Genomic DNA, 18,489 nt, shown 5'->3' with positions numbered 1-18,489 from the left:
TTTGTGCCGCCCCTTTGTTAAACAGCTAGAGGAATGCTCTGCCATACTGTGTGAACTTTCTAAAGTGGCAAGAGAAATTGGCCTCTGCAATCTTTTCCAGATTCATTGTTTGAGTTCATCCCAGGGATGTTCTATGGGTCAGAACTCTGGGCAGACATTGAAGTGTTTTCAGTTTAATTCTTCTTGAATCATTGCATTCATTTCCCAGTTTTGTGACATTACTATGTTGGTAGATGTACAGTATATGCACTGATGTTTCCAGAAAGCACATGATTTCTGCTAAAATGCATTTCTAGGAGATTTGTTAAAACAGGGTAATTGTAAAAAAAATGCAAAAACAAAACACAATCCCACAATTATCAGTAGTGGAACAATATTTTAGCTTAAGAGTCACTTAAACTGGCAAGCCAGTTTAAGAGACTGATTGCGGCTCCACTTATTACTGCACGGTGCCCTTTCCTGCAGTTAGTGGGGTATGCTAAATAATGTATCATTTTATTATATTATCATAAACAGCAGGAGTTCTTTCTGAAACTCTTAATGAAAGTAAAGAACAGACACTGAAACCAAGGCACCTAAGGAAACAGTAGCTGGATGTACCACCTCAACCTCTCTTTCTTGTGTAGCTGTATTAGCGCCACACAAAAAGTAAAGGGAAATTGATTGTGTAGCTATAAACAGGAAACACCACAGAACGGACTCAGTTCTGAGTGTTCATGACCTCTTCCATGGCTTGCTTGTCTTATAGTTGGTTTTGGCAAAGTGGACTGAGGACTACAAGTGGCCCGAGGTCTAGAAGGCTAATCCAACAGAAACATCTGACAAAACAAACCAGTTTCCCATCATTTCTTGTGCAAACTCACCCAAACAAACGGAGCATCAAATAAATGACTGGCCAGTAACAGAAATCTTTCCAATGCACACAAGAATAACAATTACTAAGTTATAACAGGCCTTAGTACACCTCACATTAGCAAATATGACAGCTTGGCATCCAAAAACTGTAAGTGCCCTAATCATGCCATGTATTCTATACCGATGCCAGCAAAACAGATTTCAAAATCCATTAACATGTTGAAATAAATCTTCTCTGGAGTGAACAGCTCAGAAATTACACACACACCCGTATATCAATAAAGTAATCCAGCTGTCATATGTCTCAACTTGAAACCGTGTCTTCTAATACACATTTTTTAATATTCGAAACTGTTCTGCAACGGAAATAGGCAGTATGCTGTCGAATCATAAATGTCTCATATCTGTTCATTGACTATACATTATGCACAGATAGGGCAGGGATTTGAGTCTGACCAGGGTCATCGTCACCAGCAGCAAATTACCATTTCAATTATATGAGAAAAGCAAGCGGCTGAGCACCAGAAGCAGCTCTCCTCTTTCTTTGTTCTGATGTTTCCAAGCATTTATTGTCTAAGGCTTAAATGCCCTCTTCTTGCCTTGCCTCTAGAAAGCTGCTCTTATAAAAAAAAAAAATAAAAAAATAAAAAAAATAATAATAATAATAATAATAATTCCCATCAACACAAATGACAAGACCATAAAATCAACAGTGTATCTCAGGTCTGAATTTCTATTCTCCCCCTGAGATATATTTCCCTCTGCAGATTCATTAGGGAGCTTTAACTCTTTCTACACTGAATACATGGGTTGTAGGGCTGGAGATCATGTTGAGCCTTAGGGCAATATCACACATATAGGAGGCTTGTCAAACATTACACCTCAGAGGACAGTATGCTCCTGAATTATTTTTTATTAAAATTTCAGATTTGTTTGTAAAAAGGTTGAAAAACAATTACTCATAAAGGACAACATGAATTTGGAGAAGATGATTAAAATGTTTTCTCCCATATTGTAATGCGTTGGAATTACAAAAATATATTGTATTACAGAGATCAGGGTTATTTACACGCCAGGTTTCACTTCTGCACTCGTGAAGTTTGGTAATTCACTACAGCCCAAATTTGACTTGGCGCACACACATGTAATTCTCGGTTTTGCCATTGGTGGTGTGACTGCGATCCTTCCCAAACCCCCAAGTGGCAGAGAGAATCCCATTCTCTTTAAAGACTGCACTCTCCAAACTAACGGTAAAGTAACCTTCACAGATCATTACTCGCATAAAGTTAAAAAGCAGGACCGTCGAAACTGCAAATGATGATTACCAATTTGCACCAATCAGGAAAATTGAAAAGGGTCAGCTGTGGACCAGTGCTGTTGCATGCAGTTTCTAATAAGGCTGGTATTTGCTATACCGTATATATATGCCGTACAACCAACCATGGTTTCTGCAATAATAGATTAGTGAATTAGTCATCTCTAGATTAATTCAATATCTTCATAAAAGGCTCACATAAGAACAAGCCCAATTACACTGCTCGGAGGAAGCGCATTAAACGTGCAGTGAAATGTCAAGGCAATTAGCCCCCAGACAAATGCCTGCAATGTTTAAGGTAGTTAAATCGTGAATCCTAAAAAAGGTACTAGCTCCAGCTTCTGAAAATGTTGATGTCAGCCTATTATTAGATCATTTAAAGATCTGGAAAGGCTGGAGCATTTCTTTTTATTCCTGTATTTATTGGAAATCAGACTTATAAGCTTAATTATTTTAATTGTTTTAACAAAATCATTCTTCCTAATCCACACAGCACGGTTTTTTCCCAGCACCCTTAATGGGAGTGTATTGAAACAAAGAATGGACTCCTTCTCAATACTGGACTGGCAGCATGACAAGTATATAGGTTTTTATTGATTTGTTTCTCATACCCAAGCTATACAATACATAGCGATGACAGTTGTGCTGCCTTGCCAATTGATTCTGTGTTGATTTATCTTTCATTGTGTTTATTATTAGAGACATGTTTAGCTCAATATGGCCTGGTGCATTAGCTAGAGTGGATGAATCCTGCGTCACTCTGTTCTCTTTGTTCCCTGGCTTTTTGTGGTCTCTTTAGGAATGATCATCGGAGATACTAGTGAAGGGAATAAAAATGAGCAGTGGCCCTCCTTCTGCATGAAAACTAAGAGACAGCCAAACATTCATGAAGGGGAGCATGAGGACTGAGCTCCACTCTGCATTGAACAGGTTTGGAATATGGTGCTGAATCTTTAGTATTTTGTAATCTGGAAAAATACACAGCTCTGGAAAAAATGAAGAGACCACTGCAAATGTTTCTTAAATCCTTATCTCTACATGTACGGCAGCCATTCCATTCCATTCATGTTTTTATTTGGAATTGGGGAGAAATGTTGTCAGTAGTTTATAGAATAAAACAACAATGTTCACTTTACCCAAACACATACCTATAAATAGTAAAACCAGAGAAACTGATACTTTTGCAGTGGTCTGAATTTTTTCCAGAGCTGTATATATTTACTAAGTTGTTATACATATAGAAGAAGAATATTGAAATTCAATGTTTTCATCAATCTATAGATCTCTAACCATCCATCCATTTGAATGTACATTATTTGTATTAACTCTATTACATCTGGTGTTATCACACCCCATCTTGCAGCATAAATCATGGTCTTACTGATTCTTAGTACTACAGTAATCTCATGAGCATGAAATATGTGCATTTCTAGAAGCTTCTATGTACCAAGTGAGGAGGGTCCTACTAGCTTGGGGTTTGGACTAAACCTTCTGTCATTAGTGGCAACGGAAGTCTCACAGGGACCATGCAGTAAAGAGCCTTGTTATTGGCTGGGTCTCTGTGTGACATCACTTGGAGGGGTTGTATCTGTCCCCTGTTGTCTATGCTTCACAGGGTGTGTGTCCCTTGTCTTTATGCCTCAAAGGCTGGGACAGGGACTTTAGGTTTTTAGGATTTTTAAAGATTTTCCCTCATGGGTGAAAAATAAAATACAGGACATTATTTTAGCATGATTGTAAATCCCTTTAACTCCCAAAAATGACTTTAAAGTTCTCAATTTGGAATCTTAGTGCTCAATCTAAGCCTGTCTGTTACAGCCGCAAGGTTTTCGGAGAATCTTATTCTATGATTTAGGGCTTTCGAGAGCTCCCTTGATGTACTGTGTCAGATAGTCACAGTTGTATATGAATATGTGAGAGCTAATCAGACTGCATCTCAAGGTATTAAATCTTCCTTTATCCAATGCCCTGCATTAAAATGTGTTCCTGACATTGCTGTTGGAGTAATTGTAACATCATGTCTAGGTACAACTTACATATCAACATTGTAAGTTAAAGCATGTGATCTGAAGTTAATCCATGTTTTGCAGTGTTTCTTGCACTCCTGCTTTTACTAAAGTAAATATCACCTTTACTTTATTTTTGTTTCATTTTGTATTTATTCATTCATTTCATTCCCTGTCAGAGGTTTTTCTGTGTCCCCGTTCCTGCTTATAATGTGATATATAAGTCTTCTCAAAATAAGTCTTCTCAAAGCTGACTAGTAGGTAAAACAGCATTACTCAAGAATATGTCTGACAACATTGTTGTAATGACTTTAGCACATACCTGAGACTTAACTGCATTATGTCTGCACTTGTTCCCTCATTGTACTAGGTTGTGCTCTTATTATATTTTGTACTGATCGTATGGCTGCAATTTTGTAATGCTTTAAAATGTTTCTTGTGTAAACTGTAAGTTGCCGTAGAAAATAAATACATTAAATAATAATAAAAGCCCTTCTGCAAATATAATCAAACTTGCAATCTTCTGAGTAGATTAGGATACTGTAATGAGATTTGATTAGAGGGCTGTGTCCCTCTGGGTGCTGAGGTCAGGCTGGTTAATGAATCTTCATAAGTTGGTCTCTGCAGGTCACCTCAGATAACACGAGACCGGATCCATTGTTGACTACGAAGGAAAAACCCAAGCAACAAACCAAGTGACCACATGACCCTTAAACACAAGAAACCGGAATAATAAATACCCAGCAGACAGATTCTGCAGTTGCCTGAGAAGTTGTCTGTGCATGTTATTCATATTCACACCATAATCACTGGCAGCCTCAACAAAAACACATTATTTTTGTATTGTTTTTTTTTAACTGCACAGCAGTGTTTCACAGTTGACAATGGCAATCATAAACCCACTAGATGTCTGCATGACAGAATTACACTTACTCTGGGAAATTAAGAGAGACTAGACAAAGCTCACAGAAAGGACAAACTCAGTACCATTGAACAGACGACAAACAGTGTGGATATCCTATAGCCGAGATTATACTGTTGTGAACATGAATTACATGTACAGCATTCCTTTAATCACTTTTGTTTTTTATTCTTAATTATTTAACTCACTAGTTATTTTATCATGTATATCTTATTTGTATTGTTGTCATATTGTTTTTATTCGGGTTTTGTGTGGTCTGAATAAACTGATCAAAAGCAAACATGCAGAAAACATTGCAGCATTTGTAGGCATAGACGTTCACATTTTATGTATTAACCTCTGGAAATACATTAAAATTAAAAAATAATACCCAGCATGCAGGTCATACAACAGTTTTAATTAAGACCTGGAATACAAGGTAAAAACAGGGCTTCAATTGGCACAGCGCGAGACTGAACATCAGATGTGTGTCACTGCTATCTCTGAGTGAATCCAGAGAACTAACGGTATTTCCATCATTTTTCTAATTTCTAAGGTGTTTATTAATTTGAAAGCAGAAGCCATCTGTTCTTTCTCTTGTTAAAGTCTTCTGATGTTATTTAAGAGAAGCCCTCATTCTGATTTACATCTGTGTGAGGTGCAAAGCCTATAAGTAACCATATCGTAATTAATTAACCAGTTTTTTCACGTGATTGATAACTGCTAAAAGTAAACATGAGAACAGCATGAGAAACTAGCATTAGTGCATTCCTCCAAAAGACCACAGATGCCAACTTCTGTGAGAAATTTGCTTCTCAGTACTAATTTAATGCTCATCAATTTAATTTTCTGACGGCAAAAAAAACTCAAAGTGTTTCACAATGAACTGTAGTTCATGGAAGAATGACAGGACAACGTTGAGTTTCCAGCGTTCATTTGCACGTGCTAATTTTAACATCCTGGGAGAACAGCAAGTGAAGGAATATTTAACGAAGACTGTCATCAAACAGCTGTTGACATTTCAGAGACATCATTTAGAGAACCTTACAGAATTACCACAATGTTTAGATTTCTTTAAAAAGATTAATGCTTTAACAGGGTATAACTGCAGCCTTCCTATACGTAATTTGTGTCTGGGCCTTACAGGTCATCTTCATAATAATAATAATAATAATAATAATAATAATAACAAATGAAGCTTTAGTTAAAACATTCCTGCTCTTTAATACTGAATTAACTTCTATCAAAGCTACACAGTCAATTTGCCACATACTTCCATGCATCTTGTTATTTCCTAAACATAATAATTTAACGAAGAATCCCATTTGAGGGATTTTCAACACGATTAATAATTTACTGCATATTACCTGAAGCCTGCAGGTCAAGCTGTGATCTAACGGCTTAATGAGTCACAGCTCGAATATATAAAGACAGACCACAAAAAGCTGACCGAAACAACAGCCAAGTGTTAAGAAAATTGATACTTTTTAAAATGTATTCATCTGTAGGCCCTGTCTTTGGTTTGTTAGTGATGGGACTAAGTTTCACCTTTCCTGGGAAACAGTGAGTGACTGTCAACGTCAATGGTCTCAATAGTTAATATAATAAATATTAATAATAATGATGATGATAATTGGAATAAAGCTCCTCTGTCTGCATGGGATAGTCCTTTTTGGACCACACTGCGGAAGTCATGGAGGCAGCTGGGAGTGCTATGGTGAAGTAATGACTAGGATTGAACAGTTGATACAATGTTATAAGAAGGTCAAACCCACAAGGCCCTGTCATCCTGCTAGCCTTATGTTCTGGGACAGAGCTATACAGCCTGAGAGTGATCCAAAGCTGTGTTGACTCTGGGTTCTCTGCCGAAGAAATAAATAAGAGAATTCAGGCCTTTCAGGATCTTCCATTGCTGCCCTTAATCCCCCGAGGCCAAGAGGAGAGTGGGCCAACAGCAAGAGATCACTTAGACTTGATTAAATACATAAACCATAAACCCTCCTGCATCAGGGCATGTAATAGAAGACTGAGTCAATATGCTCTGCTTTCCTTATTTATGACTTTGTTTCCAGCCGGGCAAAATCATTGTTGTATTGAGGAATACCCACAATGCAATGCTCCTGTGCATAAAAAACTATGTAGCTAATCATTTATAAATATGGCACACCAACAGTCTCTTAGGCCATGCTAATATTTTCTTTGTTTTCAATAATATTCTTTGTCAGTCAGTGAATACATACAATGGACTTCATGAAGGGTAAGACCAGAGAAGAAGAAGGGAAAAAAAACTGAATATTTATCAGTTATGATCAAAAGTTTTATCAAATAGCTGTGGGAAAATGCTCTAGGCTCCCAGCAACGCAAATGGGAAAAGGCCAAGAGATCCGATTTGTTATTTGTGTGCACTACAGGAAATGCAGGCAGCTTTGCGATTAATAGGAGGATTCATTAAATAGAATGTGGTCTTCCCATTTAGAGTCAGATTTGTTTTTTGGAAAATGGATTAAACACACAATGTGGGGGCTTATTTAATTACATAATGGCAAAAACTGATCCAAAGAAAAGAGAAGGAAAGAAAAAAAAAATAAAGAAAAAAGAGCACAGAAAAGCAAAACCACTTTATCCAGAAATGGCTTGCATTTGCTACTAGAAAATTAAACCGGAAATATTTTTTAAGATATTATAAAAGGTATTTTTTTTGTAATCCAGGCAGACAAAATGATAATTTGATTATAAGGCAAAGTAATAATTAAGTATATGGCTATTACAATAAACATGCTTATTTTAATACATTTAAAAATCACTTCTGTTTTTTCTCTGATTTGAATTCCCAGGAAACAGTCCTGCTTAATACTTGCCCAGTAATTCATTTTATCATCTGCATAGTATTTCAAAACAGAATTGGATGCAGTTCACCATTTCTGAGCATTAGAGACAAAAATGTAAAAGTATTTTAATAGCTTAATGTACATTATAATGTACACTCACCTAAAGGATTATTAGGAACACCATACTAATACTGTGTTTGACCCCCTTTCGCCTTCAGAACTGCCTTAATTCTACGTGGCATTGATTCAACAAGGTGCTGAAAGCATTCTTTAGAAATGTTGGCCCATATTGATAGGATAGCATCTTGCAGTTGATGGAGATTTGTGGGATGCACATCCAGGGCACGAAGCTCCCGTTCCACCACATCCCAAAGATGCTCTATTGGGTTGAGATCTGGTGACTGTGGGGGCCAGTTTAGTACAGTGAACTCATTGTCATGTTCAAGAAACCAATTTGAAATGATTCGACCTTTGTAACATGGTGCATTATCCTGCTGGAAGTAGCCATCAGAGGATGGGTACATGGTGGTCATAAAGGGATGGACATGGTCAGAAACAATGCTCAGGTAGGCCGTGGCATTTAAACGATGCCCAATTGGCACTAAGGGGCCTAAAGTGTGCCAAGAAAACATCCCCCACACCATTACACCACCACCACCAGCCTGCACAGTGGTAACAAGGCATGATGGATCCATGTTCTCATTCTGTTTACGCCAAATTCTGACTCTACCATCTGAATGTCTCAACAGAAATCGAGACTCATCAGATCAGGCAACATTTTTCCAGTCTTCAACTGTCCAATTTTGGTGAGCTTGTGCAAATTGTAGCCTCTTTTTCCTATTTGTTGTGGAGATGAGTGGTACCCGGTGGGGTCTTCTGCTGTTGTAGCCCATCCGCCTCAAGGTTGTACGTGTTGTGGCTTCACAAATGCTTTGCTGCATACCTCGGTTGTAACGAGTGGTTATTTCAGTCAAAGTTGCTCTTCTATCAGCTTGAATCAGTCTGCCCATTCTCCTCTGACCTCTAGCATCAACAAGGCATTTTCGCCCACAGGACTGCTGCATACTGGATGTTTTTCCCTTTTCACACCATTCTTTGTAAACCCTAGAAATGGTTGTGCGTGAAAATCCCAGTAACTGAGCAGATTGTGAAATACTCAGACCGGCCCGTCTGGCACCAACAACCATGCCACGCTCAAAATTGCTTCAATCACCTTTCTTTCCCATTCAGACATTCAGTTTGGAGTTCAGGAGATTGTCTTGACCAGGACCACACCCCTAAATGCATTGAAGCAACTGCCATGTGATTGGTTGGTTAGATAATTGCATTAATGAGAAATTGAACAGGTGTTCCTAATAATCCTTTAGGTGAGTGTATATCATAGCTTAATGTAACACTTTAACACTAAAAAGTAATTGTTTTATTATTATTATTTTTATTTCTTGGCAGACGCCCTTATCCAGGGCGACTTACAACATAAGTGCAAACAAAGTGCAAAAAAAAAAAAAAAAAATTGTTTATGTAAGCATTATATTCTAGTAATATGTCTCTGCTGATGTTTCAACCTGAAGAACATCGACTGATTAGGTGGTAAAACACTGATGCTTTTGTCTTTACAAACAAGGAAAAAAATTTCCTCCTGGAACCAAATGCTATTTCTATTTTGAAAAAGCAGCCACATCGACCATAAGACTCTGGAGACCATAAAATAAAATAAAAAAATCTTTAGGCCACTATTTACTCAGACTTTAATAAGTCTTTAAAAAACATCAATAACAGCCAATAACCATATCATATATTTTACTTAAATCTATTGGGGCCACTTCTCTTAGGAAAGATGAAGGATGAATAATTTAAAACATAAAGGTAAGCTGCTGAGTGAATCCTCTCTTGCCAGTTTGCAAGTTTGAATCCCAACGTCAGGAGAATAGCTCCCAACACTGCACAGTAAGACTGGAACAGATTTAGCACAATATCTTGAAACAGAAATCCTTGTGCTATACACACATAGACCTGCACTGATACAGTGTGTATGTGTGTGTATGTTATTTCTGAACTTCTGATATCAGAAAGACCTCTGATCTAGGTTAACGTGCTACTCTTGCTTGATAGTGTAAAATTCCCTCGCCAGAAGGTTTCATGGGAAGGTCACAATTCTGACCTCATCCTCAACTTTAGTACAAACAAAACCACCAAGATTTTATTTTTAAGGTTTATTTTTAAGGTCAGATCCTCTTAGAACCACCTGAAACCAAAATGCACTTCTGACATTCTCAAAATGATATAATTCATAGTAGTTCATGTGTGCTATAGATTACTGAATGTGTGACGAGATTATCTGCAAAAACATGAATGCACTGAGAGCAAAAGCACTGAGAGCAAAAGCACAGCCACGAAGACAGATTACAAAAGCCAAGACTGAATACAATGTCCAAAAGTCTGGAAACATGCACTGAATATAATACTTGTATACTCTGCAGTTGTTTGTCATAATAGCAGGAAATCTAATTCACTCTTAAAATATATTTTTGTAAATTTGTGGAATATTTGATCCATTAAAACCTGTCAATTTGAATTTCAGTCTTTTGGAAATGCCTTTGTACTGTAGATCAGACTGTTCATTTTGTTCACTTGGAGCCTTTGTAATGAATATGGACTGGGAGCCCAATACAACACCAGGCTGATTTAAATACCTCATCCCCGTTGAAGCAGGAGAGGTTCGTGTCAAACGGATAGGCTCCAGTACTCTGCAGATGACGGAGACCTGTTTTAGTCTGTAGGCCGTCTCGAACATTAGCCTCACGGGCGAGTTGACTTGAGTGACAATTTCCATCTCTGCACCACGTCATGGTTTTAGACTTGCATACTGAATGGAAACTACCAAATGGGAAAGGAATTTACTCCACTCGGTACTGAGGGGGTAACACTTGCTGCAGCTGTGAAGACTGTATCTGTATCTCCCCCTTCTGTATGAACCTTGACGGCAAATGCCCTGATTATGCAAACAGCCTTACATATTACCATACCATGTGTGGCATAAACTTGTAGAGCAACATTCATAAGAGGTCAGCCCCAGCTTGTATTTGTATGGGACGACCTATAACTTATTATGTTCAAAAAGACGTTAGTATGGCAACGATGAGAACAAAAGTTGGCGGCCATGTTACATAAACAATCCCCACGAGAGAGAAATGTTTTTCAGAATGATGCGGTCGTGTCTTTCAGGAGGCAAACCACCACAACACCCATAAAGGAAAAGTAAAACAGCCTTGTCTCTGTGTTATAGGGAGCCGCAGACTTCTCAGTATTGCCAGGCTGATGGGAAAAAGCAGTGCGGTGCCCAGATCTGTGGAAAGTACCCTGACTTCCGAACACTACAGACTTCTCTGTCCCTTGGCTTCCTCAAAGACCTGCCTATTGTTCCAGGAGGAAAGCACAAGTCTCCTCTGACCTTGTGGGCCACTTTCTGAGCTCCCCTTTACTCAAGAGCAGCCGAAGGAGCCCATGAGACAAACAAATAAGCCTCCAGGAGCTGCGGGGAGCTGGCCCTGTTAATCTCACATAATGAAATGTTTCCAGCCAGGCTCGTTTGCCTGCCCCGTCTGCTGAATATTTCAGCAGCAGTCGCCTCCGCTAGGCTCAGGGGCCGTCGCTGCCTGTCCGCTGCCCCCTGCCTCTTTCAAATAGGCTTCTTTCAGCAACACGGACAGCTGCTGCCCCCGTAGAATAATAAATGCTTTTTTATAAAGTCCTTTCCTTAACCCTTTGCTATTCTAATAGACTGGCCCCTGCTGCTGCAGCTCTGAAAAGCCTCCCCACCCTCACCAAGCTGTATCTTCCCAATTCAGCAGCAGGGTCCACTTATTTCTTCACTCCGCACTGAACTTTATGTTATGTTTACTAGAGGTTTCCAATGAGGATGTGTTCACATACAGTTTGAAGCCCTGAGGTCACCAGCGAGCAGATGTTATTTGCAGTGGGATGAAAGCCGTGTGTGGAAATCTCTTCAACCTGTCAGTTTTAGACGTTCACCCCGGAGTTTGAGACATTCAGTTTCAGCTTCAGCTCCGTGCTACTTGATTGCAAAACACAATCCGCTCTGAACCGGTTGTTCAATTTCATAACCCTTTACACTTTCAGTTCATCATTTTAAATGCAAGAAAAATAATGTATTCAATAATTCCATAGGAAATGATGGGTTGCTTATGTATAACTGCTCTAGAAATAGGGATACTGGTTATATTTTATGTAAGGGTTACCTATAATTGCAATTCATGGGTTGGGGTTCAAGGACACCAGGAACAGTGAAGTGTTCATTTTTAACTGTGTAACTCTTTTTCCTGCTGACTTGAGGTGAATAGGAGTTGAGGAGAGCACTTTTAGGACACTAAAGGCAGCCGTTTTCATGCATTGATTCCCTTGGCTGGTCCGGTTTTCTCACTGGCAGCTCCCAGAAATATCACACGGCCCCTGCTCTCCTTGTGCGCAGAATGAAGGAGTCTGCACAGTGCTGCTGCTCGGAAGATTGTCCGTGTTAAAGTACTGCGGTTATTTTCTTTCTTTGTCTAGTTTACATGTAACCCAGACTCTCTGCCATCAGTGCCGCCTGTGTTGAATAGCTCAGCAGGAGCAGCCAACACTTGAAACATGTAATTTAAATCGCACAGCTCCTCTCCCACTGCAGTCTTACACCTTCTGCATGACTCATTAGAAGACAGTGTGCTTAAACGAACTGCACTTAGTTATTAGGAAAATAATAATAGTAATAATGTGCATCCAGTGAAGAAGAAGAAGAAAAAGAAAAAAAAACAGGAATCAAATGTTAAATGGTTAAATGATTAAATGGTTAAATGGTTATGAGCTAAATCGAATAAAACCACACACAGTTTCAAGTTTCATGTGCTCAGAAATATGTCTATTCGGTAATACAATTTGGTCACTTTAATTTCCTTTTTTCACAGCTCGCAAGGTAGCTGTGTTATGACTGATTGCGACTGACTGCTGTCATCTGTTTTTCATTTCCAAGCAAGTGAGATAGATGTGAAGGAAATCCAATGGCATTTCCTTGATTATAGGAAATGTTTGTGCAGATACACACAACAACAACAACAACAACAACAACAACAACAACAACAACAACAACAACAACAAAAATACACGTCAAAACTGAATCGACACAAGAAATATAAAATAAAATAACACAAGTATTCAGACTGGCTCAGTGCAGAGAGGAGCACAGCAGACTGACAATGGAAACACACAAGGCCTGTCACACACATCTTCTCCCCGCCACCCCCTTTGTGTTTTTGGTTCATTTGTTGTCAGTTTTACTACAACATTCTCAAGGGGGGGTTATCATTAACTCATTGAAATTCAACCCCCAAAATACAGCATCTTATCACTTCTGTCAGATGTTTTTCACTTTATAGAGCAGGTCTTTGTTTTTCACCCTTAGTCTCCAGGAAATGGAACAGAAACACAACATATTAGTTTGTGAGAGTGGCGCCAAAAAGCAAGGGGTGGATCCTAATAGGCTGACCATTTCACTGCCCCAGTTAGAGGAAATATCCTGTGTGATCAACTTTGACAATATATGAAACAAAGTACCTGTGTAATGACGTTTAAGGTTATTGTTCAATAGTCTGGGTGACATCTGCACGTCTATGGTCTGTCGTGTTGCTTAAATAAATTAGACTAAAATGTAAGAGATACAAAGGCAGCTTGATCTTGGCATGGCACTGTTAGCTGATTTCTTCTTTTAGAGTTCATAATTCCAGGGATAACTGTGGCATGTGGCCAAGTAAAATAAGGATATTATGATTATGATAATGGTGATTATGATTATGATTAATAGTATTTTAAAATGTGTATTGATGTTAGTATTACATGTGTCTCAATGGTATTTGGTATATCCAAATGGTACACCAATGGTATATCCAAGCATACCCATTATCTGTCAGAGTCAAGTTTGCTGTAGGTCATTGGCAATATAAGACAATGGAGGAAGGCTACAAGTAAACACAGGTACAGGTGAGTCAATAGCCGGCTTCAGAATGATTAGAAAAAAAACTGTGTGAAATTCTGCCAGATATTCTTAAAGACTGCTAAATATTTCAGTGATGATGTTTACAGTTTCTCGGAAAAGTGGCCATGAGACAAACAGGGACAAATAACAGATTCTATGGTTTTATTTCTACAATAAGTCACTTGTGGGAATGAGAAACTCCAGATTATAAGTACAGATCAGGGTTCATCTGTATTACATAGTGTCTGAATGGCTCTATCAGCAAGTGGCTGTACCACATAGACAGAACATGAAAAAGTACTGTAATCTGATAGTAACTGCAATATCAGTCAACACCAGTGTAGGGCCAGAACAGACATTTTACCTTTTTCAGATGCTATTCCTCGTTTAAACCATTTCTATCATGTTCCCATTCCCCCACTTACTGACAGGAATATTTTGAATCAGTTTTATTCCTCTGTTACTTTGCACTGAAGTCTTTTGTACTGGTAAACTTGGGTCCTGGTGCCCGTAACTCCACTAGGTGGCATAGTTGTCAGAAATCTAGACTTTTGAGACAGTTTGAGAATGGTTTTCAGACATGCTTCTTGTGCCAATATCTGTAACTGAGTATGAATTAAACTAATTGCATTTAGAATTGGATATAGTCAAAGTCAGTCTGATAATGTTTTTAATCTCTGGTTTTGCATGCATCTGCTACCAGGTGGTTGAAGGACATATCTATTTGTATTCACCTGAAGACTTCATTGATATCAGTTATTTTTCCTCCCATGACACAATAGAAAAAACACTGGGAGGATTTAAAGCACAATCTGAGGTTGTATCTGTATAATGATGTAGCCTACGAAGATTAAAATGTTAGACATTGAAATACAACCTACTTTACACAATGCACTATCAGTGGTGCACACCTGTCAATACAATGACAGCATTAACGCTGATAGAAAAACTATTTCTCATCGTGACAGATGCTTTTAACTTTGACTCACAATCTTGTATTTTCTATCAGATGCTCACAGAATGAACTGGAATTGCGTATTCTGGTTCCTCTCCCTGCAATAGAGGTGTGAGCACAAGGAGGAACTGAACGATACTGCTAGTCATTCCATCGAAAGGACTGCAGCAGTCATTAAGGGCATGACAGGCCTATCCCAGGACCTATGACCTATTAAATACATGTTTTGCAATTTATTTCTTGTATTTGTCAAGCTCTTAGGTCATCTAACCGTATAAGGACAGAGTGGAACTGGAAAGGGAGTCTGGGTGGCCAGACAAGGGTTCACACAGAGGGGATTGGGAACATGAGACAACATGAGACATTTGCACAAATCGCTCCTCCCCTGATTGTCCACCAAGTCCTGCTAAAGTCTGGGAGGCCTCTCCCTCCTGTATATAACCTATCCTTTTCCCCAGCGATAAGACAATAGGAATCGTGGAATATTTATATTGTGAGCAGTGGACCTGATCACAAAACAAACTCAAAGGAATTCTTGCAGAGCCACTTTCTTAAACTTTGAATTATAAACTGGAACATGTTACATTAAAAGTCATATATAAAAATATTGATATTTAGAAAATTAAATACATTATGTAAAATGAACCATAGCCAAGCACATTTCAATATTATAAAACCATTCAGTCTGAAGTCCCTACAAGGCACAGCAAGTATGCTAGGCTTAATGTGCACATTATCTCATAGACTGCCTTGGAATGAACCTATAAAATGGCAGAAAACTAAGTAATTATAAAAGAAATCACATCACCTGGAATGATAAATGGCCTCATTATTAGGGCTTTATCTGTTTTTATTCTGGGCTACAGTCTGCTGAAGCACGGAATTAAGCTCCCGCTAATTAGTGGAGATCCAAGCCAGAAAAAAGGAGAGTAGAAAGGAATTGATCAATTCTTGTACATTACACAGCAGTTACATTAGCCATGAAAAACACTGCAAAGGGTCCGCAGGGCAGCTGTGCCATGTGACAACTCAGGAATATTTGTGGCTGTTCATTATTCTTTATTTGAACCTGTAAACACTGTTACAAATAAATATTTCTGAGCTTGAGATGGTTTTTAAATACAGCATTTAACAAACTCTTGACTATATAATGCAGACATACACTCACCTAAAGGATTATTAGGAACACCATACTAATACTGTGTTTGACCCCCTTTCGCCTTCAGAACTGCCTTAATTCTACGTGGCATTGATTCAACAAGGTGCTGAAAGCATTCTTTAGAAATGTTGGCCCATATTGATAGGATAGCATCTTGCAGTTGATGGAGATTTGTGGGATGCACATCCAGGGCACGAAGCTCCCGTTCCACCACATCCCAAAGATGCTCTATTGGGTTGAGATCTGGTGACTGTGGGGGCCAGTTTAGTACAGTGAAATCATTGTCATGTTCAAGAAACCAATTTGAAATGATTCGACCTTTGTGACATGGTGCATTATCCTGCTGGAAGTAGCCATCAGAGGATGGGTACATGGTGGTCATAAAGGGATGGACATGGTCAGAAACAATGCTCAGGTAGGCCGTGGCATTTAAACGATGCCCAATTGGCACTAAGGGGCCTAAAGTGTGCCAAGAAAACATCCCCCACACCATTACACCACCACCACCAGCCTGCACAGTGGTAACAAGGCATGATGGATCCATGTTCTCATTCTGTTTACGCCAAATTCTGACTCTACTATCTGAATGTCTCAACAGAAATCGAGACTCATCAGATCAGGCAACATTTTTCCAGTCTTCAACTGTCCAATTTTGGTGAGCTTGTGCAAATTGTAGCCTCTTTTTCCTATTTGTAGTGGAGATGAGTGGTACCCGGTGGGGTCTTCTGCTGTTGTAGCCCACCCGCCTCAAGGTTGTACGTGTTGTGGCTTCACAAATGCTTTGCTGCATACCTCGGTTGTAACGAGTGGTTATTTCAGTCAAAGTTGCTCTTCTATCAGCTTGAATCAGTCGGCCCATTCTCCTCTGACCTCTAGCATCAACAAGGCATTTTCGCCCACAGGACTGCCGCATACTGGATGTTTTTCCCTTTTCACACCATTCTTTGTAAACCCTAGAAATGGTTGTGCGTGAAAATCCCAGTAACTGAGCAGATTGTGAAATACTCAGACCGGCCCGTCTGGCACCAACAACCATGCCACGCTCAAAATTGCTTAAATCACCTTTCTTTCCCATTCAGACATTCAGTTTGGAGTTCAGGAGATTGTCTTGACCAGGATCACACCCCTAAATGCATTGAAGCAACTGCCATGTGATTGGTTGGTTAGATAATTGCATTAATGAGAAATTGAACAGGTGTTCCTAATAATCCTTTAGGTGAGTGTATTTCTCTGTACTCTTTATAAATTAAAGCAAAGCAAGAACGACGGACATGGTGTTTTTTTAATCTGATGCCAAGTTTTTGCTCTAGGAAGATGGCTACTTCAAACAAAATTATTTTATATACAAACACCTTCACTCTTGACAAAATATTCATGCCTGTGAAACTCGAAAAATGAGACTGTATCAAAGAGCTTTAAAGACATATCAGATGAAGCAGACCCTTTCTAGATTTTGTTTTGATTAAATTCCGTAGCCGTTTTCAAAGTAGTTCAATTTAAAGGGGCTCAAACATCAATCCCGAGGAAAAAAGTGATGAAATCAAATCACATACACTGATTATGCAAAGTAACCTTCATCTCTTTTACTGGAGTGAGTGCATTCAAATGCAGTAGACAATTTTATAAGTAGAAAATGCAGTGTATTAACAAGGGTGTCTATTATACCCGCATGGATGTCAAATTTGCGATAAGAATAGAATGAGGCAGACACTAGTGAGGAAATTTATAAATACAGGACACCAACCACTTCTTTGGAAAAAATATATTTTGGATTAAAAAAATAACTGTAAAAAACTCTGAATAATATAAACATGCTGATCAACTTTTGTGGGTCTAACAATGGCACAATTTAAAACTTATTAAACTTCACTATTATTAATTACAGATAAAAAGAGATTTGACTTTTAATATGGACAGGCATAAATTTCAGACAGACGAGACAGACTGACAGATCATTAGATAGGATGGAAAAAGAGCTTTCACTAAAAAAGCTAAAGACTCCTAAATTAAAAACTTTGAACAAAAACATCTGTTTCACCAGTAAAGACAGGTATTGAATTGAGTTAAAATGTCTACCGTCCACCAACCACAAGCTACAAGGAGAGTCTGGAAAATTAAAAAGCTTTCTCTGTAAATCTTAATACAATTGTTGCATTCACCCTGAAACAAGACGAAACAAATGCACATGGTTTCTATTTACAACAAAATATGACTAATTAAAAAGGGAAACTAATGAATATGATTGGCATAACCCAAAACTAAACATGTTTTTTTCTGAATCAATGCCCAACGTAATAGTGTGTAATCGCCAATTTGGTTGTATACATCCAGCATCTCTTAGCCTTTAGTCAGAAATAAAATAATTGTACCATGAAAGAATAAAAGGATAAAAACCCTACTGCCCCAAAAAAGAGAAAGATCTCACTGAGCACTACTTTTAGTCAT

At 38.6% G+C, this 18,489-nt stretch overlaps 2 protein-coding genes across 8 annotated transcripts in view; one reads left to right on the top strand and one right to left on the bottom strand.

Annotated features, from left to right (window-relative positions):
* The window catches only part of parp12b (poly (ADP-ribose) polymerase family, member 12b), a 36,759-nt gene extending 31,390 nt beyond the window's left edge, over positions 1–5,369 (top strand). For 2 of the 4 annotated variants that reach the window (XM_066724206.1, XM_066724204.1), the window contains exon 13: positions 2,970–5,369. In XM_066724206.1, coding sequence (XP_066580303.1) covers positions 2,970–3,079 — 110 coding nt within the window. In that variant the 3' untranslated portion in view covers positions 3,080–5,369. The remainder of the gene's footprint in view (positions 1–2,969) is intronic. The other 2 variants (XM_066724205.1, XM_066724207.1) reach the window with 2 other exon arrangements.
* The window catches only part of tbxas1 (thromboxane A synthase 1 (platelet)), a 93,701-nt gene that overhangs the window by 9,772 nt on the left and 65,440 nt on the right, over positions 1–18,489 (bottom strand). The window lies entirely within an intron of this gene.

The sequence above is a fragment of the Amia ocellicauda genome, chromosome 15 (genome assembly GCF_036373705.1).
Source record: "Amia ocellicauda isolate fAmiCal2 chromosome 15, fAmiCal2.hap1, whole genome shotgun sequence".
Classification (NCBI taxonomy): Eukaryota; Metazoa; Chordata; class Actinopteri; order Amiiformes; family Amiidae; genus Amia; species Amia ocellicauda.
The sequence above is the reverse complement of the archived record's forward strand: the minus strand, read 5'-3'. Positions and strand labels throughout refer to the sequence as shown.